The following is a 25011-nucleotide window of genomic DNA, read 5'->3' on the forward strand; positions in this document are numbered from 1 at the left end:
CTACTCCCCATGTACATGCAAATTGAGCGCGGCGCTGTCGGAAAAGATTGTTGGCTCGGTCTCCTTACTCCCCAGTGGCCTCCCTCGATTTACCGCATGGTTAGGCGATGTGGCTGGGGTGGATGGAGTGGGTGTTGATTCAGAGTAGGTGCATTCTCTCTCAATGACGAAAGCGGGTATGATTTCTCAGAAGGGCGTATCCATTGCAATTAATTGATAGCAAGTGATCGTGCGTTTGGTGTAGTAGTAACAATCGACAAGTGCGCGGCGTTGAAGGAAACCGGAGTCGGTGGGATTATTCGGTGCTGGTGGGATCAACAATGATTAGCGAGGACCGACGAAAGCTGAACCGACGAAGAGATGATTGTGGGAGTCGTGGCGTGAAGTATCGGACGTACTGTGTGGTATTATAATAGAAAGTATTTATGGCGATACAGTTTGAATCCAAATGGGCAGGGGCCTCCTCCGTGCGGGGCTGGAATGATAGGTACTATTGAAGGACAAAGATCGAGTCGGCGACAGACTAGGCGAACGGGGCCATGACAAAGGGATGGGAGGATATATGAAGTCGGAACTGTGGAGGTTGGAGAGATGCAGAGGAGAAGAGGAGGAGGAGGAGGAAGAAGAAGACGAAGACGAAGGGAGTCAGTCAGTCTGTGGTGGTTGGTTGGCTGGTTGGAGAGCGGGAAAAGGGGGAAAGAGGGAAGGAACGAACGACGGGAGGTTGTGGCTCTCGCGGGTTCCTATTCGGGCAAGTAGGGGGTACATCCGTCTGTCCTGCGCAGAGTCCGTACTGCGTACCGCCTTCTGTACCAACACGGTGGATGGATCCATCGGCGGATCTTCAATCTCCCAAAGGTTCTTCTCGCTCCAGCCCATGGATGCGTCAGAAACCTTGGTCCGTCCTCCCGGACCACTGGATCTCCCCTGGGGTTGGCAATGACGTTAGTCCGCGAACGACCTCCCGCCTACTGCGTACATATCTCACCGTCCCCACTACTCCTCCATCCTGTGCGGAGTAATACCTCCGTAGGATTTCTACCGGACTTCCCCTCTTCTGATCTTATCATGTTGGTCATCATCTCGGAATCAGTCTCATCAATCCAACTTCAGACAGATTCGCTTTACGCGGGCTCCATTTCGAGTTTTACGGCGAACAATATCCAGAGGAGCCCATCATGGAAAGAGGAATCAGTATCGCGATTGATGTACCGTTTGATCCTCTGCTGTTGGCCTCACCCGGCACCAGAACAATGCTGACCGTCCTCTAGCGTGGTGGCACCTTCACCGATTGCGTGGGTAACCCCGGAACTGGACGCATGGAAGATGACATAGTTATCAAGCTATTGTCCGAAGACCCATCCAACTATGACGATGCCCCCATCGAAGGTATCCGGCGGATTCTCTCCAAGTTCACCGGTCGAGAAATCCCACGTGGGGAGCCAATCGACACCTCCCAAATACGGAGTATCCGTAAAGGCACCACCGTGGCCACCAATGCGCTATTGGAAAGAAAGGGCGAGAGGATGGCCCTCATAGTAACCAAAGGCTTCAAGGACTGCCTTCTGATCGGAAACCAGTCTCGTCCGAGGATCTTCGACCTGTCCATCCAGCGCCCGGAAGTCCTGTACGATCAGGTAGTAGAGATCGATGAACGGGTCACCTTGGAAGACTATGCCGAAGATCCCACCCGGAAAACCACTCCCACTCCCCCGCGTGAGGAAAGCGGCTCGGATGCAGAACTCGTACGCGGCTTGTCATCCGAGGCCGTTCGGGTCCTCAAAAGACCGTCTGAGAGCATTGTGCGGGAACAGCTACAGAAAATATACGATTCTGGAATTCGGAGCATCGCTGTCTGCCTCATGCATGGCTATACCTTCCCCGACCATGAAGCTCTCGTGGGCAGGCTAGCTTCTGAAATTGGATTTAGCCACATCAGCCTGAGCCATGAACTAATGCCTATGATCAAGTTGATCCCGCGCACCACCTCCGCATGTGCTGATGCTTATCTAACTCCTACCATTAAGAAATACATAAACGGTTTCCAGGCAGGCTTCAAGGGCGGACTAGGAACGGAGAAGGTCAAGAAACATGGAGAAGGCGAAAGCGCTCGCTGCGAGTTTATGCAGTCTGATGGCGGCTTAGTAGACGTCGATCGGTTCTCTGGCTTGCGAGCTATCCTCTCCGGCCCTGCCGGCGGTGTGGTGGGTTATGCGTTGACTTCTTACGACCCTAAAACCAAAATCCCCGTCATCGGGTTTGATATGGGCGGCACGAGCACCGACGTCAGCAGATATGGTTCGGGTCGATATGAACATGTTTTCGAGACCACCACAGCCGGCGTGACTATCCAGTCTCCGCAGTTAGATATCAATACCGTTGCAGCTGGTGGAGGTTCTCGACTATTTTTCCGTAATGGCCTCTTCATTGTCGGCCCCGAGTCTGCCGGCGCCCACCCAGGGCCAGCTTGTTATCGCAAAGGAGGCCCATTGACAGTGACCGACGCCAACCTCTTCCTTGGTAGACTGATCCCCGAGTTCTTCCCTAAAATTTTTGGCCCCCATGAAAACGAAGGTCTAGACGAGGCTTCGAGCCGGAAACTGTTCGAAGACCTAGCGGCAGATATCAACAGGGACCAAGGCAAGAAGATGACTGCCGACGAGGTTGCGTTTGGTTTCATCAAGGTTGCCAATGAGACGATGACTCGTCCGATCCGTTCTCTCACGGAAGCGAAGGGTCACGATACCTCGAAGCATAGACTGGCCACTTTCGGGGGCGCTGGCGGACAGCATGCAGTAGCAATTGCACAGAACCTTGGCATACGGCAGATTCTAATCCATAGATATTCGTCGGTTCTGTCGGCTTATGGAATGTCTTTGGCAGATGTGGTTGATGAGAAACAAGAACCTGAATCAAAGACATGGTCCAACACGAGCGACGTCCGTCAAGAGCTCATTACAAAAATGGACGAGTTGAAACGGAAATCTTCCCAAAGCCTACAAACTCAGGGTTTTGAGGAGAAATCAATTGTGTTTGAGGAGTATCTCAACATGCGCTACCGCGGGACAGAGTCGTCTCTGATGATCCTCAAGCCTACCAAGGAGGAGGCCGGTGCGGAATACGGTGGGGACGAATGGGCATTCGGTGACGCATTCGTTAAACAACACGAACAGGAGTTCGGCTTTACTTTGCCCGACAGAGATATTATCGTCGATGATGTTCGTGTGAGGGGTGTCGGAAAGACATTCCATGGGCTAGAGAAAACAGTAGACGATCAACTTAAAGAGGCCAAGCCAAAGGACGTTGCCAATAAAGAATGCCTCAAACGCCAGGTCTACTTTGATGGAGGTCGACTTGAAACACCTGTTTACAAGCTGGACGATTTAGCGGTTAATGACCGCATTAAAGGTCCTGCTATTATAGTCGATGACACTCAGACGATACTCGTTACCCCCGAGGCAACTGCTTTGCTCACAAACACTCATGTTGTGATAAACATCGGCGAGACTGACACCTATGACCAGAAGCCCAGCGCAAGTGTCATGGACCCCATCATGCTCAGTATTTTCTCCCATCGTTTCATGGCCATTGCAGAGCAGATGGGGCGTGCCTTGCAGAAGACAAGCGTCAGCACTAATGTCAAGGAAAGACTCGACTACTCGTGTGCTCTTTTCGATTCAGAGGGCGGACTTGTTGCAAACGCACCCCATCTCCCTGTCCATCTTGGTAGCATGTCGACCTGCGTACGAATGCAAGCCCGAATTTGGGAAGGGAAGTTAAAACCTGGTGATGTGGTTGTGTCAAACCACCCAGAATACGGTGGAACTCATCTGCCAGATATTACCGTTTTACAACCCGCCTTTAACGAAGGGAAGATCATTTTTTACGTTGCCTCTCGAGCACACCACGGTAAGAAGGACAGATCACGTTCCAATGGCTTCATTCTAACATTAGAACAGCGGATATAGGAGGCATTCTCCCGGGTTCTATGCCGCCACATTCCAAAGAATTGTTCCAAGAAGGGGCTGCAATTAAGTCAGAAAAATTAGTCTCAGAGGGAAAGTTCAACTCAGCACAGATAGAAAAGCTGCTGTATCATGACCCAGCCCAATATCCCGACTGCAGTGGAACGAGATGTCTTGCAGACAATATGAACGACCTTAAGGCCCAGATTGCAGCAAACAAGAAAGGCATCAACCTGATTAATTCTTTGATCGAGGAATACGGGGAGGATGTGGTCTTGTTCTACATGAAGAAAATCCAAGACAATGCAGAGCTCAGTGTCAGAAACCTTCTGAAAGACGTCAGCAAAAGATTCGGGGGTAGAGATCTCAGCGCCATTGACCACATGGATGATGGCAGCCCGATCAATCTAAACATAACGATCGACGAGCAACGCGGTGAAGGGGTCTTTGACTTCACTGGAACTGGCCCCGAAGTCTACGGTAGGTGGAGCCCTCATGCATGAAGATATCCTGAGCTAATCGGCAACACAGCCAACATCAATGCGCCCGAGGCAGTCACATACTCTGCCATCATTTACTGCCTGAGATGTCTCATATCCGATAATATCCCCTTGAATCAGGGCTGTTTGGCTCCTATCAAAGTCAAGATACCAAAGAACTCTCTACTTTCTCCCTCTGGTACTGCTGCTGTGGTGGGTGGGAATGTTCTCACGGTAAGTAATAATAAACTACATAGACTCTGGATGTCCCTAGTCGCTGATACTCATGTCTCCACTAGAGCCAACGTGTAACGGATGTAATCTTCAAAAGCTTCAAGGCCTGTGCAGCATCTCAAGGAGATACCAATAACCTGACTTTCGGGTTCGGCGGTAACCTCCAAGGAAAGGATGAGACCAGAGGGTTTGGATATTATGAAACCATCGCCGGTGGCAGCGGGGCAGGCCCTGACTGGAATGGTACTTCGGGTGTCCATACCCATATGACTAACACTCGAATCACTGATGCTGAAGTATTCGAGCGGCGTTACCCTGTGATCCTCCATGAGTTCAGTCTACGACCGGGTTCTGGGGGTAATGGACAACATCGTGGAGGTGATGGCGTGATTCGTGATATTGAGTTCCGAATTCCTGTGCAGGTCTCAATCCTATCTGAACGCAGGTGTTACCGTCCATACGGTTTGGAAGGAGGCGAAGACGCTGAATGTGGTCAGAACATATGGGTTCGGAAGGTCCCTGGTCAAAATGGACAGTTGGAGACGAAGTTTATCAATCTGGGAGGTAAAAACACCGCCAGCATGCAACCCGGGGAGCGCATTATCGTCAAGACACCAGGGGGCGGTGGATGGGGCAAACCAGGTTCTAATGAGCAAATTCGCAAAGAACAAGACGCACGTCATGCCTGGTATGGTGGCTCAGTTGCGAGCAATCTGGCGACGCAGGAATCAAGCATGTGATCACATTGATGTTCGCCATCTATGGTGTCATACTATAGATGGCATACAACTTAGAAAACGACGTGAATTATGTATTTTGCAATCAGAAAGTAGTGATATCTCTCCCTGAATTGACGCCAAACTCCGCCATATATTGGCACTCTGAACTTATTCCTCGCTCTCGTCCTCATCGCTCGTTGCCTCTATGTTCTTCTTCGAACGGGACTCGTCCACCTCGCTACCGGCTTCCTCATCAGCGCCCTCTAACTCAGCCGAATCCGCATACTCCGGACGAGGAACTGACTCGCCCTTCTCCTTGAGAATGGTTTCAATGTCGGGAAGGACTGCCAGCAACGCCTTATACTGATCCATTGGCAGAGAGATCCCCTGTATAACCACCAGTAAGCGTAACATGCAACATTGCAGGATTGGAGTTCACAGCCCACCTTCTTCCCGGGTAGCTCCTGACCGTCCTTTTCATAGTACTCCCTAATATTGACCATAGTCTTTCCGCGGAATGAGGATATAGTAACGCGGCGCATCTTGGATATCTCCCAGTATCGATCCCCGTTGGCGTCGACTTTTCCCGAAGAGCTGGATTTGGTCTTCGTTCTCTTGGGCTCAGGGCGCTCGTCGTCGTCGTCGACAACAAAGTCGCTTGAAATACGCTTTCTCGTGCCAGCACCCATGGCTTGGGAGGATGTGAAGGTAAGGTGAGGAGTACAGTGTAAGTGGGAGATGAAGAATGATATCCCCCGTAGATAACGGTGACGCGTATGACGGCACTTTGGCGTGTTTATCTTCACGTGATGATAGACGACACCGCCTTCCACACCGCGCTTCGCGTATCACTGATGGTTTACTTTTGTAGAAAGAGCAACATCAACATCCATAGACAAGTATTATGTAGTTTATTGGATAAAATCGCTAGAGCTCAGAACAGTATAGATTTATAGAATCACAGCCCGCAGGGCTTGTAATAAAACAGAGAAAACGAAACCTCTAGCAATGGGCTCATACTGGAGACAGTCAAATACCTTTTCTAGGGCTTCTCGACTGGCTGCTGCTCCCATTACGCTAGTTAATGCCTGCGGTAGTCCTCTTTGAGCAAGAGCCTTCCGTGCGGAGTCCCTCAGGCGTTCCTTTTCCGCGTCATCGGGAGGAGGGGGCCAAGCCTTAAGTTCTGCCTCTGTCGGGAGAGCGTTTTCACGCATCTTCAGAAGGTAGAACGCGATAGTTTCGTCGGTCGTGTTGGCATCGATCATAGACTCTTGCAAAAGACCTCGAATCGTTTCTAGGTTAGGGTTCCCAGGGCGTAGGATGTACGACTTGGCCGCGTTTAGGAGAGTCCGTCGGATATTCCACGCAGACGATAGCGTATACAATTCGTTGATCACGGCGAAAATCAATTCCACCGCAATGCGGGTCTCGTCCTGCGTTATAGGGCTACTCCGAGTCCTTGGACTTTCTTTCACAGTAGCTGCTGTTCTCTCGCTAGTCGTTGCTGTCTCGTCCTGTTCGGAAGATGTGCGTGGTGTAGGACCGCCCTTCACTTCTGGAACTGAAGAACCGGTCACGTCCGAATTTCCGTCAGTGCTACCTTGCGCTGCACTGGAGACAGACTCCCGAGACGGAGAGTCGGTTGTTCTGCTCTGTTTGATAGCCGGAACCTGTTCGGCTTTGACGTCTAAGGGATCTTGCGATCCTGCACCCACCTTTCCGTATTGGTCGTCTTCAGAAGAACGAAGCGACGGCGTCTGTGCTTCGCGTCGCTCTGCCAGTTTTTCAGCACTGCCACTTAGGTCTGGGCTTGCCAGAGGCTTTTTCACATCCCCGGTCCCAGGTCCAAAAACACCAGAAACTCCTTTCGGCGCATTGCTTAAAACGCCCAACACGCCTTTCCCCACGTTTTCAAATGCAGCTTGGCTTGGGAATGAAAACCCAGACTTCATTGTACCATTCGAGTCAGGGCCGGGACCTCCATCTTTTTCAAGGAACCGTCGCATCCTTGCGCTTTCTGCAAGCGGTTCGTATTGGAGAGCATCTTGCAAATAACGCTCCAGCTGTTTCACTAACCCTTGTTTGGTCTGGCCTTTCCAGGGAGGCAAGACAGGATGATCTTCCGCAAATTTTCCAATCCGATTCAAGCGGGATATGGTCTCCAATGCCTCATGGAGCGATTCGAAGTCTGCATATTTCCTAAAGACCATCCATCCAGTGGAACGTGCGGACGAAGGTTCGACCTGAAGCAAGTACTCAGACGTGGGCTTTGAGCGCAATGTAGCCTTCCCTCCCGGTTCTGAGCCGTCATCCACCGATATCGAAGCACCATACAGAGCAGGCGGTAATTCGGATGGCAGGTTTGGTGAGGAGGGGCTATCCAGTGGTACTCGTGTCGACTGTGAAGAGAGTCTTCCGTTGGGTTGACTTATTTCCTTCTCAAGAGACGCTTCCGCAGTCTCGTTTTCTGTTGCTCCTAGAGTCTGGTGGTTCCGAACCCCTTGGTCTACTCCACCGAGCTCGTCGCTGGACTTAGAATACGGCTCACCACCATCCAAGGTAGAGATTGGATCTTGGGGTTTTGTGTGGGCCGCAATCATTGCGCTTAAGCGCTTGGCTTCTTTTATTGCTTCCTCTGTCGCCTTATCTGTGGGGGCATTAGTTGATCTTGCAGAGTTCAAATCTCCTTCCGCAGCGTCTGTTGGTGTCCGCATGATCGTGTTCACATCCGTCGAATCTTTAACCGAAGACACCCCTTGGGTGCGAGCACTTTCAACTCCGGCATCGATAGCATTCATGATTTCCGATTCACCTTCGCTACAGAGGTAAATGATCCAGCCGTTTATGAATTCTGGGCGTGAGAGGCTCGTTACAATGGACTCGAGAACGACGCCGGCCAGAATCTCGCGCAGGAAATCTCTCACTGGCGGACAATCATAGGCTTTTTGATCCAGAAAACTAGACAATATGTCATCTGCTATCATATTCAGCTTCCTTTGCTGCTGCGCTTCGGCTAAAACGTTTGCTAGGCTGCTTTCGGGTGATAATTCCAAGTAACGTCTGACCGTCTGCTCAGGAGACATGGAGGTCCCTACAGCTTGGAAGGCGGTGGAGAGTTCATTCAGGAAGACAATTATCATCGAAGACGAATTTGTGAGGAATTCCAGGAAGGCATCTGCGGTCCGTTTTCGGGAGAGGTGGGATGACACATTGCCGATGAAGCCGGTTAATACCCTGCGACAAGAGAGAGGGAATTTGATGTCGGACGGTAATATCGGTCCGTACCAATAACTTTGCCTGGGTCAGCTCGTGACATGTATGGCACGAAGAGTGAAAGACTCACTTCACGTAGTCTCTTATCACAGCATCGGTGAGGGTCCGCAATGCAGCTGCTGTCTCCGGGGGAGAGATTGAATCGAAATCTATTATAGACGTATACTCGGTCGAGTCCTGCAGAGCATCGCTGGTTGTCGCGTTGTCTCGCGAGGTCCGTCGAGGCCAATCAAGTAACCTGTTGGCTACGTTCAACGCCAGCTCCCTCCTCCTGGAGTTGCGATCGTCGGACGAGCCACCGGTGGCTCCATGATCTGTCCCCTCCCATGTTGCATGGAGAGTGACACCGCCGGCGATTCCTATTAAAAGGAGACCCAGCCTACCCAGTATGATATATGTCGCAAACAGTAAAGCGGCGAAAGTGCCCAGCAGGACCTCGTTGCTGGAGTGTGCAAAGAAATGCAGGATCGCATCGATTACATCCTTCGGGAGTATTGGCTTTGTATCTTTTTCTCCGGCGGTGGGGGTATCGGTGGAGGACCGTTCTTCGCGCAAGGTGGGCTTGTCGTCGCTGGAAGCATCCATGGTGGCGCGGTCAGGGAAGGGATGGAATCGGCATCGGCCACGACTTGGATATTTGGAATATCTCGTGGATCACGGCATGTACCTGGATGGGAGATTGATCAGGGCGCAGAACCAACAGGGGAACATTGGGCTGTTAGTTAAGGGGAAGTAGAACGAACGATAGGGGAAAACTGCTACGTATAAGCCTCTCCACATTACAAGGGTTACCATATTTAGCAGTCCCGCGGCCCGGTTACCTAATGGGGGGGGTTCTGCTCAGGAATGCTTTTCATTTCCCCAGATTCGAGGACTATCCTCCACGAACTACCGTGCATGTGAATATCAGTGGTTACCTTCTAGAATTCTATTGCTGCTCTATCAAGATCATCTATCTTCGCAGACCTTCATGTCTCCATCCACTATTACCCTATCCTTATCCCAGAAAAACAGGGTATCTAAAGCTTTATAGCATGGAAGATTTCAATCTCCGCCATCCGAGTGAATCCAGTCATTCAAAGTGCATGTTATTCATGCTGGATGCAAAGAAGAAAGCGGGGGCCAAGCCCTTGGTAGGGGGCCGTTGTCCAGAGTATCATGATCCCTATCCTCTATCCCTGCTTACATCCCCGACCATTGTCGCCGTCATGATTTTGTTTTGATGTATTTCGTATGCGAGCCCTTGGCTACCACGACCGGTGAGGACTCGGTCTTCTTCGAGATCGTGATGGTCGTGAAAGCGAGGGTTCGCCCGACCTTTTCAGCACGGCCTTCGATCTCCAACCAGTCTCCGGTTGTCGCCGTCGAAAGATAATTCACATGGATGTCGGTGCTCACGCCGGTGACATCCAAGCCATGCGATGCAATTGCTAATCCTCCGGCCCAATCAGTGACACATGCAGAAAAGACCCCATGTAAGGTACCCTTGGAGTTTAAGTGGTGAGGAGCAACCTGGAGTCGGGCGTGAAACACGCCCTTCTCCGCTTCATAGACATCAATATCACTTAGTAGAAAGGCATAGATAGGACTATTGGCCCTTGTCCGTTCCCAGACCTTCAGGACTTGTTGCAACTCCGATGACATTATGGTGTTGGAAGCCCCAGGTTGTGGTTTTTTCTTGGAGGAAATTCGGAGACGAACACGATGAGGAAAAGTTTGTGTTCTCGCTTACACGGTACGAGTGTTAGTCCGGCGTGGCCCACCGGTACCGTACCGATTCCATACGGAATATATTACGTGTACTTCAAGGTTGATGAAAAGTTGGATAGAGTAAATAATATTTATTGCAACTAATAGGTCTGAAAAGAAAAACTCCCATTACTGTTTACTGGTTCTCCCCTCTTAAAAACTAGCTATATGTTTATTATATGTTGGCATCTTATAATTTACCCGAGGTCCCACTGCCAGATATATATCTGCTGCCACCAGCGCAGCGGTGTTCAGAGATGACAAGTATGTATCTCCTTTGTTTATGCTGGCTAAGCTAGATGGCACATATCACCAAGAAAATGCATAGTTTGTCTATACTTCTATCTGCAGAACTGACCCCGAGCCATTCACATAACCTTCAAAGACCAATTGTGCTGAATCATCGCCGTTTTCTGGACAGCATCTGAGACAGCATGAAATGATTTACATCCTCATCCGCCCAATACGTCAGATGGCTAGCAATGCTAGCAATTAGAGAGATGTCAAAGGCGCCCCTACTCAGAGTGTTAGCTCCTCACTTCCTCTCCAACAAACTGCTATACCTTACTCCTGTATACTGTAGTCAACTCTCCCATTAGAGTTCAACGACCTCACTTTCAAGTCTTCGAGCCTCAACTTCTTCATACGATCTTCGGTGTCTTGGTACCGGGTCGCACTGTCCTCGGCGGAGTCAGCCTTGATTTGCTCAGCCCGAGACCTCTGGGATTTGTCATATAGGGTCTCCAAGGACGGGTCTATCAAAGTAGGGTGTCGATGGTCAAACTTATGTGGCGAATCGGCCTCAAGGGATTGAGTCTGTGCCTGCGACGATGGCGAATTGGCATTCGAGGACGACTGCGTGACAGGATCTTCGGTACTGAGTCCAAGACTGCGATTCAAAAGGCTACTGGCAACGCCTGTTGTGAAGTTGTTCCATAGAGACCCCACGCTCTGTCCCACACGACTTCCGATGATGGAGAGACTCTGACCGGAGCTTGTCCATAGACTTTTTTTCACAGATGGCAGCGGCTGTGGCCGAAGCGATGACATCGCCGGGGATATCAGCGGCTCCAATCGGTAGCTCACGGGGTCGGAAGGATGGAATATATTGAACAGCTGCCGGCAGCTAGGCGAAGACACAATAGCGTTATGGTTGTCATTCGTGGCAGCACTCATACTGGAGTAGGCAGTGTCAGTGCTCCTTCGCTGCTCATGCTTAGAAGCAAATGGGCCCTTGGAAACCTCATCACGCAGGTAGGACCGCCCAGAGATCGTTTTTCCTTTGAGCATCTGAAAGAGCGCGATGGGTGAACCAAGACAAAACAGTTCCTCGCATTGAAAGTTGAATTGTTGATCTTGTCTTATTTCATTTCCCTGCCTCGGAGTGTCCGGAAGAGTTCTCTCATGGCAAAGAATATCGAATAAGATAGCGCTACCCAACGAATGCCCGCAAAGGCTCACTGACCCTTTGAATGATGGGTTCCTTTCAGTGAAAATCTTGAGGATCCGGTTGCATTCTTGTTTGACAATATTGGAGATATGGTCACAATATGCACTCTGGTAGAGGAGAACATCCATAGCCAAGTCGGAAATCAAGTTTCGAACAGCAGGGACGCTGTCGAGGGTAATATCTGCTAAGCCAGGATACAGATCATCCTCAAGCCCTGCGTCGGTCAGATCGAGCTCCTTTCTATTTTGCCGCACGCCCTGGTAAGGAAAATCAAGCAGATGTCTCCAGCACCTATAGCAAAGTCAATATGAAGTACGATGATATAACGCTTGCCCAAAGAGAAAGCCTGAGTTCCATATCGCAGATTTTGCAACTTACACTGGAAGCACCTGGACGCGGCAATTCTTATGCTTGTCACTAAACTCGGAGTTGAAGGCCTGGAGGTCAGGGGAGGCTTTGTAGACGCTCTTCAACGTCTTGCGTAGAACGTTCACGTCGTGGATGAAGTTGATACTTTCGAGCCGTAGTCCGAGCCGTTGGCCAATTCCATGTGTAACAAGCACGAGATGGTCGATCTCGCGGTCTCTATCATCGTCGTCAATCTCCCTAGAATCTTCCATCTCTCTTTCCTCCTGCCGACGTGCTTCCTCTTCGAGCTCCTCTGTGTTTTGCGGCTCGCCCGCGAGAGAAGACATCTGCCTCTCTAGCGCCGACCGAGGGTCTTTCGCATTTGGTTCGGCATCGAATCCCGGATCCTGAGACAAGTCCGGCTCCCGGATCTGAGATGCAGGCTTCCCTTGTCGCAAGGAAGGCTCCGGCTTGGGTGTTTCTGAACGTGAAGCATTATCTCTTTTCGGATCAAGGCCTTTCATTTCCGACAATTCTTTCTGCTTCTTGGAGTCCGAGAAGCCACGAACTACCTTTGTGCCGGCGACAACCCCCAATTTCTGGTAAACAGTGGTGCTGACCCGGGTCATGAGGTCATCGTTCGCAAGTATCGCCGTTGTAGGATCTTGGTAGGTGGCTATACAGTTCATATAAGCACCAAACAGACGGTAATTACGGGGTTCGCCCGAAGGTGTAGCTGCTGGTTGTTGCCCAGCATTGTCGGAAAGGAACCGTGAAGTTTTTGGATCTGTTGGGAGATAATGAGCTCGGGTGTGTCCTTTCCACGAATTGGTCGGCTATACCTTTTTCAGCAGCTTTCGAGTTAGGAGAGGATCTTGACGAACTCTCCTGGCGATCTTCGTATAACCATGGTTTAACCTTGAGATAACCCTCTTCTAACTGCGTGGCTAAGTTTTCCTCGCATGGTTTGATCACAGATCCATCCTGGATGAACCATGTCCCACGGCGCACCTGATAAATGGGACCTGTCCAATATGCTGGGCTGAGCTCCCTCCGTTCCACGTCCACATCGAACAAGTAATCCTCATTGACTGGCACCTTTGTTGACCGGCTTTCTGGCTTTTTCAAGGGTTCAGGATAGCCTGCTTCCTCCCGCTCCATTTCTATGTCTGAGACCTTCTGGAATGCCGCTTCAACGGCTTGTGAATCCTTGTATGAAAATGGAACAAACTTTTTGGGCGGGGGCAAGGGTTTCGAGGCATCCTTCTTTTGCTCTAGAGATGTAGGCTTCCATTTTGGAGAGTCCACGGCATAGAACCACCTAACTTTCAAGGGCGGGCAATCTCTAGGGTATCGGCGCTGGCTTAGCCTATGCCTATGTGTGACAGTATGATCTTCGCCTTGGGATCGCTGTAGGACTTCCTGACGCTGGCCATGTTCGCCGGTAACTTTGGGAGTTGGGCTCCGGCTAGCGTTCCAGGCAGACATTGTCCTCAGGAAGGTACCTTTGGAACTTTCCCTGGAAACTGAGCTCTGGAGAGCTCGGAGAGCAGAAGTAGCTGCCAATGTGATTTTCCCAGTGGAGAACTGGTGCAACAGATGGACAATATTTGGTCTTATCTACCTATCCAAACAGTGGGTATAGGAGATATGAGAGAGATAGTAGGAGGCTGGGAAGCTGGGGAATATAAGCTTTGCAGCTGACCTCTCACTATCCCAGAACCAGACGGGGATTTCTTCTTATTAGAGGAAAGGGGATAGACATGCGACTTTAATTTACCCCGGACGAAAAACTGTTGACGGGTGACAATTGAATGGTGGATGACGGCAGTGCGAGGTAAGTTGGGTGAAGCTAGGTAGATACGTAGCAGTAATCGGCTATCTGGGGACTTAAGGGCCGATCCGGGATGACGCCAGTTACTGGAAATAGTATAGTGTCATAGGTTGGCCGACCAATGGTTACTATTATGTACTGGGACCGCCCTATTGGCCATTGCTAGACGTTTATGAAAACCAGTTGCTCGAACGTTCAGGTAAATAGATCCATGACTCTGATAAAAACATACATAAAAGCAGCAAAAAGAAATGACCTACGCAGGATTCGAACCTGCAATCTTCTGATCCGTAGTCAGACGCCTTACCATTGGGCCAGCAGGCCATCTGATTGGTTGGACAATTTTTCATATAATGGCACTAAGAGCAAGCGCTTAACGAGCTACTGCTGGACTCTTGGTTGTATGGGCATCTATCTTGCGTGTTGAAACTGCGTCGATATCAGTCGTGCACCACGTTCGGTTATCAATCAATCCCTGTTATGATGAAGATGTAGTGAAAGGGAAGCCAATTTTAACACAATATCTACCAGAAAATGGCTATAGTGGACTTTTTATGCCTTATTCGTGGGTGTATGAGCCAGACAACCATTGTGGCGCACCAAGTCTCATTAATGATCAGGACATATAGCATAAATATAGTATGTTTCAAACACGTTAGGCCTGCTGGCCCAATGGTAAGGCGTCTGACTACGGATCAGAAGATTGCAGGTTCGAATCCTGCGTAGGTCATTTTTTGTCCTTCTATTCACTTCTTATAACACTCTACTGCGTATGTGTTCGTCGGTAGCTATTATTATTATTATTGGTTTTTGTTTTTATTCTGGGGTGGCTGTTCTCTCGCCAATTCTCTTTTGTTGCCGGGTCACAGCAATCCAATCTGCCAACGGATCTTGTCATATTGTGCCTATTAGTCACCCTGAAGGGTTCTCAACAATGTGGATTATATTAGGCAGATACAATCCGTGGAATTTTCCATGGCGCCAATCCAATGGTTCAACAGTCAATTGCAAGTCGGAAGTCATGTTCAACAACGTCATACCCGCGCGTCTCTCGTAGGTAGACACAGATACGGTTGGTATTACTTAAGGAAGGTGCCCCACTCCCCAGGGGAGGCACTGCCCACCTGGCTACCTAACTAACTGTCTTCATACATTTGGCTGGACTTGTGCTCTCTCCTCCAAGCCGCACAATCCTGACTGTGACCTGACCAACTACTCTTCTCCCGCATGTGTTGGACCATATCACCTCTACTCTGAAGTGTTATTCTTGATCTTTCCGCCGTTTCCACAGCATTCCCGCCAAACCCCGCCATCATCCTAGACACCCACTGCACGGGACGAAGAGCTACGAAAGATGAACGTGCTCAAGCTTCAAAGGTCCGCAATGTCATCCTATATCCCTAATAAGAGTCTGTCCAATTGGACCTTCTGAACACCTAAACCCCCATGTAAGGTTGAGCTTGGCTGATGTTCTCTCGAACCTGCAGGAAGTTCCCGCAGCTGGACCAGGGCGAGATCTTTTCCCTCCAAGACGCATTCAGGAAGCTGGACATAGACGAAAAAGGATATCTGGATGAAGCTACCGTGATCAAGGCCACCCAGCAATCTGAGCGCAAGCCGTATGATGTTGTCCGCCAGGCGCTGAAGGCGGTCGAACTCGACAGCTCTCGCCGCGTGGAGTTGGAAGATTACGTCGACGTGAGTATCCCACGTCCCTTAGCGCAGTTGCAGAAATGACTCATGCGAGGGCAGCTTATCTCCAAGCTTCGTACCAGCCCTGCCTCCGGTAGCGCCCCCAGCAACCCCGTTTCCGCCGCCGCCATGGGCGGAGGTGGTGCGGGTGGTTCCAGACATGTGTCGAAGGGCAGCATAGGCGGTAAAATCCACGTCCAGGGCTCTTCGGCAAACGTTACCCATACAATTAACGAGGATGAGAGAACCGAGTTCACAAGGCACATCAACGCTGTTCTCGCTGGCGACCCGGATATCGGCCACGTTCTGCCCTTCCCTACCGACACGTTCGAGATGTTTGACCAGTGCAAGGATGGCCTGGTTCTTGCCAAGTTGATCAATGACAGCGTCCCCGACACGATTGACGAGCGTGTTTTGAACAAACCTGGAAAGAAGATCAAGGAGCTGAACGCATTCCACATGACCGAGAACAACAACATTGTGATCAATTCGGCCAAGGGTATCGGTTGTTCTGTTGTGAACATCGGGAGTGGCGATATCATTGAAGTGCGCGAACATCTCATCCTCGGTCTGATTTGGCAGATCATCCGCCGCGGTCTCTTGGGCAAAATTGATATCAAACTTCACCCCGAGCTCTACAGACTCCTGGAAGAAGACGAAACTTTGGAACAGTTCCTCCGCCTCCCGCCAGAGCAGATCCTGCTTCGGTGGTTCAATTATCACTTGAAGAATGCCAAGTGGGATAGAAGGTATGTACAATTATCGTGCACGTTACCTGCCTCCCGCCCTCAGCCATTAGATCGGTGCGGCTAATACTGTTCAGGGTCACGAACTTTTCTACGGATGTGAAGGACGGCGAAAACTACACTGTCCTCCTCAATCAACTAGCACCTGAACTCTGCTCGCGAAGCCCTCTGCAGACCAGAGATCTGCACCAACGTGCCGAGGAGGTTCTCGTAAACGCAGACAAGGTAGGATGCCGGAAGTTCCTGACCCCGTCCTCGCTTGTAGCCGGAAACCCCAAACTTAACCTCGCGTTTGTGGCCAATCTGTTCAACACTATCCCGGGTCTTGACCCTATTACCGAGGAAGAGAAACTCGAAGTTGAGGACTTCGATGCTGAAGGCGAGCGCGAGGCTAGAGTCTTCACTCTCTGGCTGAACTCCCTGGATGTGCAACCCGCAGTTAACTCTTTGTTCGACGACCTTCGGGATGGAACCATCTTACTGCAGGCGTATGACAAGGTAATTCCCGGAAGCGTTAACTGGAGACACGTCAACAAGCCTCCTGCGTCTGGCGGAGAGATGATGCGTTTCAAGGCGGTGGAAAACACCAATTATGCCATTGAACTCGGAAAACACATCGGGTTCTCCCTTGTGGGTGTGCAGGGAGCCGATATCACGGATGGCCAGCGGACACTTACGTTGGGCCTGGTGTGGCAATTGATGCGCAGGGATATCACGAATACCCTCTCGTCACTAGCGCAACGAATGGGCAAGCGCGAGATCACTGACGCTGAAATGATCCGATGGGCCAATGACATGTCCCGGAAGGGCGGCCGTAACTCGGCTATCCGCAGCTTCAAGGACCAGTCGATTGGATCGGGTATCTTCCTCCTTGATGTCCTTAACGGCATGAAGAGCAGCTACGTCGACTATGAACTAGTGACTTCCGGCCGTACGGACGAAGAGGCATATGCAAATGCCAAGCTGAGTATCAGTATTGCCAGAAAGTTGGGAGCTACTATCTGGCTGGTCCCCGAAGATATTTGCCAGGTCCGCTCTCGTCTGGTGACTACGTTTATTGGTGAGTGTTTAAACCAATCCATCCCTGCTGTCTTGAGAGTACCGCTTTATTGACCTGACGGTTAGGCTCCCTTATGGCTACCTACGAGAAAATGCAATAAGCCCGTTTGCTGGTTGCACCAAGTAGAGCGTTTGACCTGCTGTTTTGCTTCCCTTCCCATCTTTTTCATTACTGTTACTACGCGTCTGATCAGTTGTTATATATTACGTCAATTGTATGTTACTTCACGGCTGGACTTGAGCCAGTAGAAATTATGGTGACACCAAAGATAAGAAACATGTATCTGATCGGGCCAAAACCATCTTCCTCCAAAGACCGTACTTTTGATAAGGATAGCACTGCGGGATTGGCCACCGAGATCTTCTTGAGCCGCTTTCTAAGGCAAGCACTGATTCAGCCACGAAACCGCCTGCACGAACGCAGCCTCCTTCGCGAATCTGAGTGGCGTCTTCGAAATATCGGCACGAACAGCGAAGCCATGCTCCACGCCACTGAACAGGTTGATCTGATAAGGATAGCCAACCTCGGAGAGGATTTCCTCTGACTGATGCCGCTTTGGCGCTGGGAAGATGGAGTCGGTTTCTGTTGTTGGATGCAGAAAGAAAAGGTCAGCGACTCAGGCTCCTGGATCTAGGTAGCAGAAGCACCCACCGGCTGCAGCGATTGACAAAGGGCCTTGTATCTTCCTCAACTCATCCGCTTCAACGAAGCTAGGATGGGCAACGTAGCCCGCGTCGCAGAGGCCGGGACGAAGAAAGCGTACAACGTATTTCGCCTGCAGTGGTAGGATTAGCATCACAAGCAGCGGCCGAAACGAGAAACCTCTTGTCCTTGCAACGGAGGACTTACGCCGAAGCAGTAACCCACACCCCCGATTCTCTGGCATCCCATCTTGTTCCTCATCTCGTCCAGGACGGCCTGGACAACGGGATCCACCCGGTTGGGCAAGTGTCCTGGGGGACCTTGGAGCCATGACATGAGGTCGAAGCCGTCAGGCCGGTTGAGCTGGACTGGGTCACCGTGGAACAGATCAGGCACGACCACGAAGAACCCATTTGCAGCAAACTGGTCTGCTATCAACTGGGCATTAATGAAACGGTGGCCAATCACGTCGGTTAAGAGGAGGATGGCCCGTTCAGTGGATTTGTTGGGAGGGTACGAAATATAAGTCTCGACTGGCGTCCTGGGGTGTTAGCCAGATCTGGTGCAGGGTAGCTTTGGTGTAGAGAACGTTACCGTCTCCAATGGTTTTATACGATCCCTGAGCTTCTCCCTCATGTTTTACGCCAACAACGCAACAAGGGCCGGGGGCGTTCGAGGCCATGACGTCAAGGGATTCGTCGTCAGATAGAGGTCGGATCTTATGGGGATACGGAAATACGTGAATTAGAATAAGCCTCTTCGAATCAGTTCAAGGAGTGTAAAGGTAGATAGATTGAGACAGGTTCGGACAGATCCTGTAGGCACTGATGCCGAACACTCCACGACCTCTTTATTATTAAGAGGGCGGGGTAAATCTATTGGAGCTGCCGAACCTACGGAAGCTCGGCATTTGGAGATCTACTTCTACTGTACGGTGTCTAGTATATGTGCAGGATGCCAGTCAAAGTAGACCACCTTCAAGGACCATGACTGTGGCTTTGGGGAAAGCATTGTTGGTAGTTCCACCACCAAAATCTGTTTCGCCAACCTGGCATTGGCTCTCTAGATTCGTTCTTGGGACACAAACTAGTGCAAGGGGATTATAGATAGTCCCGCTGTAGTGAGCCGACAGTGTCAGACACATGTCCGGTTAGTCGATCCGTCCTTGATACAAACCTCCTTTCTTCCTTTCTTTTGGAACCGTCGAGCGCGAATTCATCGATCAACACACGGTGGAGGGTTTCAAGCGTCTGGACGATCGTCGTATGTAGGGACCGGCGCACTACAGATGATTGATTACAGCTACTCAGGAGGCACAGTTGATCACCAAGCCGATATTGCGAACCTCGACGACGGGCTGGTGGTACGTGGCGGGGGAATTGGGGCTTCTAATCGACTTCATATTAAATTGCGATTTTAGGTGGGAATCGGACTGCTGCGGATCGCGACGAACGCAAGGACGACAGATACTGGCGAGGAACCGAAACGATCGCGAGACATTCGTTCGGAAGAGGTAGGCAGGTAGATAGCGATTCGAGCTGCTGACCATGATAAATACCGATATCAAATAAACGAAAACAAACCAAAGCCCAAAACTGCAATTAAAAAATGGGTAACCATAGCCACTGCAAGTCCTTTCGCATATTCCTTTCTTCCTTCGTACTTTTTTTTTGGGTTTCTTTTGATCATGTTGGGTGAGATGAATAAGTTGCCGCAGAAGACGGATCGGGACAAGGGGAACGGGACAGGGCAAAAGGCGGATAGTCAAGTTACAAGAGATCACAGTGCACGTTAAATCAGATACCGGTGTCGATACCTGCCTGTCGACGCACTCGTGTTTGGGAAAGCAATCGGCTCCCAAATCTCTTTCTCTTTTTCTGCGTCAATTTCCCCCTCCGTTCCATGCCATGCTTTTGATTGCGACAAATTCATGAGGAATCATCATGAGAGCAGTGGCGATGTAAGCATGAGACCGAACCAACCTACTCAGCAGTATCAAGCTCGTCATGAGCAGATGTCATGGAATCTAAAGGAACTGTCTTGGTAAGCAGGTCGAGTAACAGGAGCGAAGATTGGGACACCGGGGTGAACACATACCCTTCCGTTCTTCACCGTTGGGACCATTCTCACGCTCCTCGTCGCGTCTTTCGCGCTCGTCGTCACGACGCTCCCGATCATCCTTGATATCCCGCTCCCTCTCATCAGGGCTACGGGAGCGGTCCCGGGAACGGTCACGATCCCGACGCTCATAGTCACGGTCACGGCGATCATAGTCCCGATCGCGACGGTCATAATCACGGTCATGGCGGTCATAGTCACGTTCATACCTGTCATCCCTACGAGGAGAGTAGTCACCACGTCCACGCCGAGGCGATGGAGAGCGACCACGACGCGGAGGAGTGCGGTCACGGCGACGGTCACGACCGGAATCGAAACGCCACGAGGCAGAAGGAGGGGTTCGAGCCCACTAGCTAAGGTTTTAGAAGGAGGGTAGCGATGAGAGGGAGGGCGATGAAAAACGTACCTCGATCTTCAGCAGATCATCGCGACCGATCCTCTTGTTGTGCATCTCATGGTACGCATCGTCAGCATCGCGACGGCTCTCGTACTCTACAAACGCGAATCTGGACTTATAATCAGAATGAAACACTTTCCGCGCAAGTGGAGGGGAGAAAGCGTACAGTCGGCTAGAAGGAGTACGTGGTGCCGGGATATCACACCGGACAAGACGCCCATAACTGAAAAAATGTCAGTATTTCTCATTGGGGAATGGACGGATCAGAAGGAGAGCTAATGATGTGCAATTTGACGGGAAATCTGGTTAGAACGAAGCCCTGAAAGCCCTTGGGGGGAGGAGAATATGGACGTGGAGGAGGAATAAAGATAAGGATCCATTTCACAAGAAAAGAATCACTCCGACGTCGACATTGCGAGGCTTAACCGAGCTGTGGGTTGCGAAGACGGGGGACGAGGGAGGCGTCTTGGGATCGGTAGCGGAGGGCAATCGACGACCGGCACGTACCGTTCGAATTCGTAGGCAAGATCGCGAGCTCGGGTTCCATGGCCGAAGCCGGTGACATAGAGGGTGGTGCCTGGACGAGACATTGCCGACGGGATCCACGGGGGTTAGGCGGGAATTGTGGCAGTGATGGAGAGTGAGACCGTAGGCGCGTGGATGATGATATTGTCGGAGGAAAAGGAATGGGATGAAGGGAATTTAGCAGAGGAGGAAGTACGGGGAGGGTGATATGCCATATGTGCAGTTATGGATGAGGTAAGCCTTCTACACCCGGATTGTCTTGACAGAGGAGAGGAAAGAGCAGCATCCTGCGAGGTTCTTTCTATAGTTAGTAGAAGGAGTATATACTACAGCGTATAGCCTACTGTCACTGAATAGCTGGCAGATATAATAAATACCGCTGGATACCACTGAATACCTGAAGTTTCGAACTGCATCCAACTGGCCAATCATCGATGCCTATTTCCAACCACCCGGCTTACTTTCCTGTACCAGCCATACGGGTAAGTCGCCGTGGGAATAACCGGGGACCGACGCAAGCAAGGAGAAAGAGGTACACTACCTACTTACTACACATGGTGATGACGCTTCCCAATCAACGTCCATCAACGTCCACCAGGCACCGCTCGATCTTGTTTCCACCACTCCGCTCTCTATGAAACCATAATAACTCATGCACCTCTTCTTGAAGTATTCTCTGCTCAGCCTGATGGCGTTATAGTGGTCGCGTGGAGTTGCCAGTTCAATCACTTCCCGTTGCCGTCTCGTGGGAACAACGCCTCTCACGTCCATCACCCATATCTTGCCTTTATCTTGTCATAGCCATGTTATTCTCGCCTTGAGAGTGAAGCCTGTGATTGCCTCCTTTTAACCAGTGAATAGCTCGAGACAAAATCGTTTGACATCCTCTTCCGCTCTCCGTCTCGACCCTCGAATGTCCTCCGCCGCTGCCTGTTAAACAAAGAGAAAACTCGCACCCCCCACGGCTCATTTCAGCATTTTGAAGGTATAGAAGTCGACAGACAGTGTCATTTGGAGGAGTCTGGTCCAATTTGCTTTTCAAGTCAAAATGAGCTTAGATCGCCAGGAAACGGTCCGACCTGGCGAGTCGAATAGTCCGACGAAAAACCCGATCCCAGCACTATCGCAGTTATCAGGACCACCAGCTACGCCTCAGGTATGGCCAGAGTATCGTCCTTCTTTGGAATTGTGCCCGCCCGGCTGTTGCTAAGATTCACCAGGACCAGCTTCCCGAGCGCAAATCCTCCTTCCTTACCGGAGTCAAGAGCAGAGTGTCTGAGCCTGTCACTGCCGCTTTCCTTGCTGGTGGTGTTGCAGGCGCTGTATCTCGCACGATTGTTTCCCCGCTCGAACGCCTCAAAATCCTCCTTCAGATCCAGAGTGTCGGCAGAGAGGAGTATAGATTATCGATATGGAAAGCCCTTGTGAAAATAGGGAAGGAGGAAGGCTGGCGTGGGTTTATGCGGGGAAACGGGACGAACTGCATCCGTATAATACCGTACTCCGCGGTCCAATTTGGAAGTTATAATTTCTACAAGAAGGTGAGTGCCTGCGGTCTATTGCGTATGAAATGTGTGGTTGGATGGTACCTGCACTTGAACTGATACCTTCCGTAACGCTTGGACTGGGACAGAGGCTTATACTTCGAACAGTTTGCAGAGCCTTCTCCGAATTCAGAATTAACACCGATGCGCCGCCTCATTTGCGGAGGAGCGGCCGGGATCACTTCGGTTACCATGACCTACCCTCTTGATATAGTACGGACGCGATTGTCCATCCAATCGGCCTCTTTCGCGGCTCTTGGAGAACGCCATGCCGCCGAGAAACTGCCAGGCATGTTTAAAACCATGGTCATGATATACAAGAACGAGGGTGGCATCGTTGCTCTTTACCGGGGTATTGTTCCTACGGTTGCTGGTGTGGCTCCTTATGTGAGTAGTCCGACAAGAAGGCTCGGCATGGTCCTCCTGACTAAATTCGCGCCAGGTCGGTCTCAACTTCATGACGTACGAATCGATTCGAAAATACCTGACACCCGAGAATGATAAAAACCCTAGCCCCCTTCGAAAGCTACTCGCGGGGGCTCTTTCAGGGGCCGTTGCTCAGACGTGCACATATCCATTGTGAGTTTCTTGTGCTGGTACCCTCGGCGCTGTTCTAATCAAAGCCAGTGATGTCCTGCGACGGCGATTCCAGATCAATACAATGTCCGGAATGGGCTACCAGTATCGTTCCATCGGGGATGCCGTGAAAGTAATTGTGGCCGAAGAAGGGATTAAGGGGCTTTTCAAAGGGATTGTCCCCAACTTGCTCAAGGTTGCGCCAAGTATGGCAAGTAGTTGGCTCAGTTTTGAGATCACGCGGGACCTCCTTGTTGAACTAGGGGAGAAATGATTCGAATTGACTCGGGGAGGGTGATCTCTCCAGATCTCACTTCAGACGGCCGACACTTTCGGGTGCGTTTACTGGTGTATATTATTCAGGAGCTCTAGCTAGCCCCGTTGTTAGATAGACAAGACAGCATTCGGTACAATCGCAACGAAACAAACGGGTTACGTAAGGACATCGGTTAGGGGTGGCGATTGCGGCCAGATCCCTCAGGCACTTCCGGAGAAACTCTTCCGCATTCCGGATTCGTTTTAGGTTAGGGCTCAACCCACACACACCGTCCATCTGAAAATCATAGACCGAAAACCTCATCAGCTTCACTTCGCATACGGGTGCGACAGCTAGCCAACTCCCAGGTGTCCCATAACTCACAGCAGCCATGGGTATGTTCAAAATTCCCAGTCTTCGACAGACAGCATGTTCTTTGGATTTTATATGCCGATATTTTGCGTCGAATTTCGAAATCGCTACACCGTGAAGTTCTGGAGACTGATCCCCGTGGATTACAGGTATCGACTTGGATCGCCACCATGTGCGCAACACCCACCGCAAGGCGCCTAAGAGCGAGAACGTCTACTTGCAGGTGCTGGTGAAGCTCTACCGCTTCCTCGCTCGTATGAAAGACCCTGTCCGATTTGCCTTCTAGGCGGACCAGAACGACCGGAGGACTAACAAGGAGTCGGATAGGCCGCACGGAATCGAACTTCAACAAGGTCGTCCTGCGTCGTCTTTTTATGTCGCGCATCAACCGCCCCCCGGTTTCGCTCTCCCGCCTCGCATCGAATGTGACCGAGGCCCACAAGGGCAAGACCATTGTCGTGATCGGAACCATCACCGACGACAACCGCCTTCTCAACGTCCCCAAGTTGTCCGTCGCTGCTCTGCGCTTCACTGCGACCGCTAGAGCTCGCATCGAGAAGGCTGGCGGTGAGACCCTGACTCTTGACCAGCTGGCTCTCCGTGCCCCCACCGGCGCCAACACTCTGCTCCTCCGTGGACCTAAGAACGCTCGCGAGGCCGTCAAGCACTTCGGTTTTGGCCCCCACAGCCACAAGGTACGATGATTCGCTCTATGGTCAATGGCGATTTGAGAAGCTGACTTGGTTTAGAAACCCTACGTGCGGAGCAAGGGTCGCAAGTTCGAGCGCGCCCGTGGTCGGAGACGGTCTAAGGGTTTCAAGGTCTAAGGGAGTTGACATACATGGTGTATCCTGTGATGGTGCCGGGGTTTACATGTTCATGGAAAGAAGAACACAAGGTCTCAGCCTGGTGTTTAGAATTTTACGTACAACTAGCTCTCGAAGCCTACCTTAGTGCGATGTGGCGGTAAAAGCAATTTCTTATGGATGAAATGAAGATCCAAGTAGATACATGAAATTGGAAGGGTCTAGA

General features: G+C 50.8%; 10 protein-coding genes and 2 non-coding genes across 12 annotated transcripts; 5 read left to right on the forward strand and 7 right to left on the reverse strand.

Annotated features, from left to right (window-relative positions):
• Positions 1-553: 553 nt before the first annotated feature.
• Positions 554-6135, forward strand: BDV59DRAFT_187249 (Hydantoinase B/oxoprolinase-domain-containing protein). The gene is made up of 6 exons (XM_073691170.1): positions 554-1208; positions 1272-3909; positions 3960-4445; positions 4497-4678; positions 4744-5786; positions 5846-6135. The coding sequence occupies exons 1-5, from the start codon at positions 1179-1181 to the stop codon at positions 5416-5418; spliced, it is 4011 nt and encodes a 1336-aa protein (XP_073543884.1). The 5' UTR covers positions 554-1178; the 3' UTR covers positions 5419-5786; positions 5846-6135.
• On the reverse strand, positions 5492-6135 carry BDV59DRAFT_122137 (transcriptional coactivator p15/PC4 family protein). The gene is made up of 2 exons (XM_073686829.1): positions 5844-6135; positions 5492-5784 (listed from the first exon to the last, which is right to left on the reverse strand). Exons 1-2 carry the CDS (start codon positions 6084-6086, stop codon positions 5566-5568), a joined length of 462 nt encoding a protein of 153 aa, XP_073543885.1. The 5' UTR covers positions 6087-6135; the 3' UTR covers positions 5492-5565.
• Positions 6136-6287: 152 nt separating this feature from the next.
• On the reverse strand, positions 6288-9426 carry BDV59DRAFT_187250 (PX domain protein). The gene is made up of 2 exons (XM_073691171.1): positions 8741-9426; positions 6288-8688 (listed from the first exon to the last, which is right to left on the reverse strand). The coding sequence occupies exons 1-2, from the start codon at positions 9253-9255 to the stop codon at positions 6348-6350; spliced, it is 2856 nt and encodes a 951-aa protein (XP_073543886.1). The 5' UTR covers positions 9256-9426; the 3' UTR covers positions 6288-6347.
• A 104-nt stretch (positions 9427-9530) lies between these two features.
• BDV59DRAFT_187251 (PaaI family thioesterase) lies at positions 9531-10376 on the reverse strand. Its single transcript, XM_073691172.1, has one exon. The coding sequence runs from the start codon at positions 10312-10314 to the stop codon at positions 9877-9879; it is 438 nt and encodes a 145-aa protein (XP_073543887.1). The 5' UTR covers positions 10315-10376; the 3' UTR covers positions 9531-9876.
• Positions 10377-10529: 153 nt separating this feature from the next.
• Positions 10530-14064, reverse strand: BDV59DRAFT_187253 (DDHD family phospholipase). Its single transcript, XM_073691173.1, has 4 exons — positions 13060-14064; positions 12248-13004; positions 10988-12160; positions 10530-10934 (listed from the first exon to the last, which is right to left on the reverse strand). The coding sequence occupies exons 1-4, from the start codon at positions 13703-13705 to the stop codon at positions 10820-10822; spliced, it is 2691 nt and encodes an 896-aa protein (XP_073543888.1). The 5' UTR covers positions 13706-14064; the 3' UTR covers positions 10530-10819.
• Positions 14065-14303: 239 nt separating this feature from the next.
• Positions 14304-14375, reverse strand: BDV59DRAFT_t144. The gene has a single exon. It is a non-coding gene; the product is annotated as a tRNA-Arg (tRNA).
• A 334-nt stretch (positions 14376-14709) lies between these two features.
• BDV59DRAFT_t143 lies at positions 14710-14781 on the forward strand. Its single transcript has one exon. It is a non-coding gene; the product is annotated as a tRNA-Arg (tRNA).
• Positions 14782-15049: 268 nt separating this feature from the next.
• Positions 15050-17850, forward strand: sac6 (fimbrin). Its single transcript, XM_073691174.1, has 5 exons — positions 15050-15428; positions 15539-15749; positions 15804-16492; positions 16567-17549; positions 17615-17850. The coding sequence occupies exons 1-5, from the start codon at positions 15406-15408 to the stop codon at positions 17647-17649; spliced, it is 1941 nt and encodes a 646-aa protein (XP_073543889.1). The 5' UTR covers positions 15050-15405; the 3' UTR covers positions 17650-17850.
• Positions 17764-19017, reverse strand: BDV59DRAFT_122177 (dienelactone hydrolase family protein). The gene is made up of 4 exons (XM_073686830.1): positions 18786-19017; positions 18399-18724; positions 18201-18324; positions 17764-18131 (listed from the first exon to the last, which is right to left on the reverse strand). Exons 1-4 carry the CDS (start codon positions 18871-18873, stop codon positions 17926-17928), a joined length of 744 nt encoding a protein of 247 aa, XP_073543890.1. The 5' UTR covers positions 18874-19017; the 3' UTR covers positions 17764-17925.
• A 1156-nt stretch (positions 19018-20173) lies between these two features.
• BDV59DRAFT_205549 (RNA-binding protein) lies at positions 20174-21296 on the reverse strand (the record flags this gene model as incomplete). The annotated part of the gene is made up of 5 exons (XM_073694666.1): positions 20174-20226; positions 20289-20658; positions 20716-20815; positions 20873-20929; positions 21214-21296. 5 exons carry the CDS (start codon positions 21294-21296, stop codon positions 20174-20176), a joined length of 663 nt encoding a protein of 220 aa, XP_073543891.1.
• Positions 21297-21761: 465 nt separating this feature from the next.
• Positions 21762-23828, forward strand: BDV59DRAFT_187262 (putative mitochondrial carrier protein). The gene is made up of 5 exons (XM_073691175.1): positions 21762-22387; positions 22452-22772; positions 22884-23162; positions 23218-23354; positions 23403-23828. Exons 1-5 carry the CDS (start codon positions 22280-22282, stop codon positions 23623-23625), a joined length of 1068 nt encoding a protein of 355 aa, XP_073543892.1. The 5' UTR covers positions 21762-22279; the 3' UTR covers positions 23626-23828.
• On the forward strand, positions 23769-24943 carry BDV59DRAFT_122242 (60S ribosomal protein eL18). Its single transcript, XM_073686831.1, has 4 exons — positions 23769-24002; positions 24129-24233; positions 24307-24674; positions 24729-24943. The coding sequence occupies exons 1-4, from the start codon at positions 23999-24001 to the stop codon at positions 24804-24806; spliced, it is 555 nt and encodes a 184-aa protein (XP_073543893.1). The 5' UTR covers positions 23769-23998; the 3' UTR covers positions 24807-24943.
• Positions 24944-25011: the final 68 nt, after the last annotated feature.

This window comes from Aspergillus ambiguus (genome assembly GCF_047715705.1).
Source record: "Aspergillus ambiguus strain CBS 117.58 unplaced genomic scaffold BDV59scaffold_46, whole genome shotgun sequence".
Lineage (NCBI taxonomy): Eukaryota > Fungi > Ascomycota > Eurotiomycetes > Eurotiales > Aspergillaceae > Aspergillus > Aspergillus ambiguus.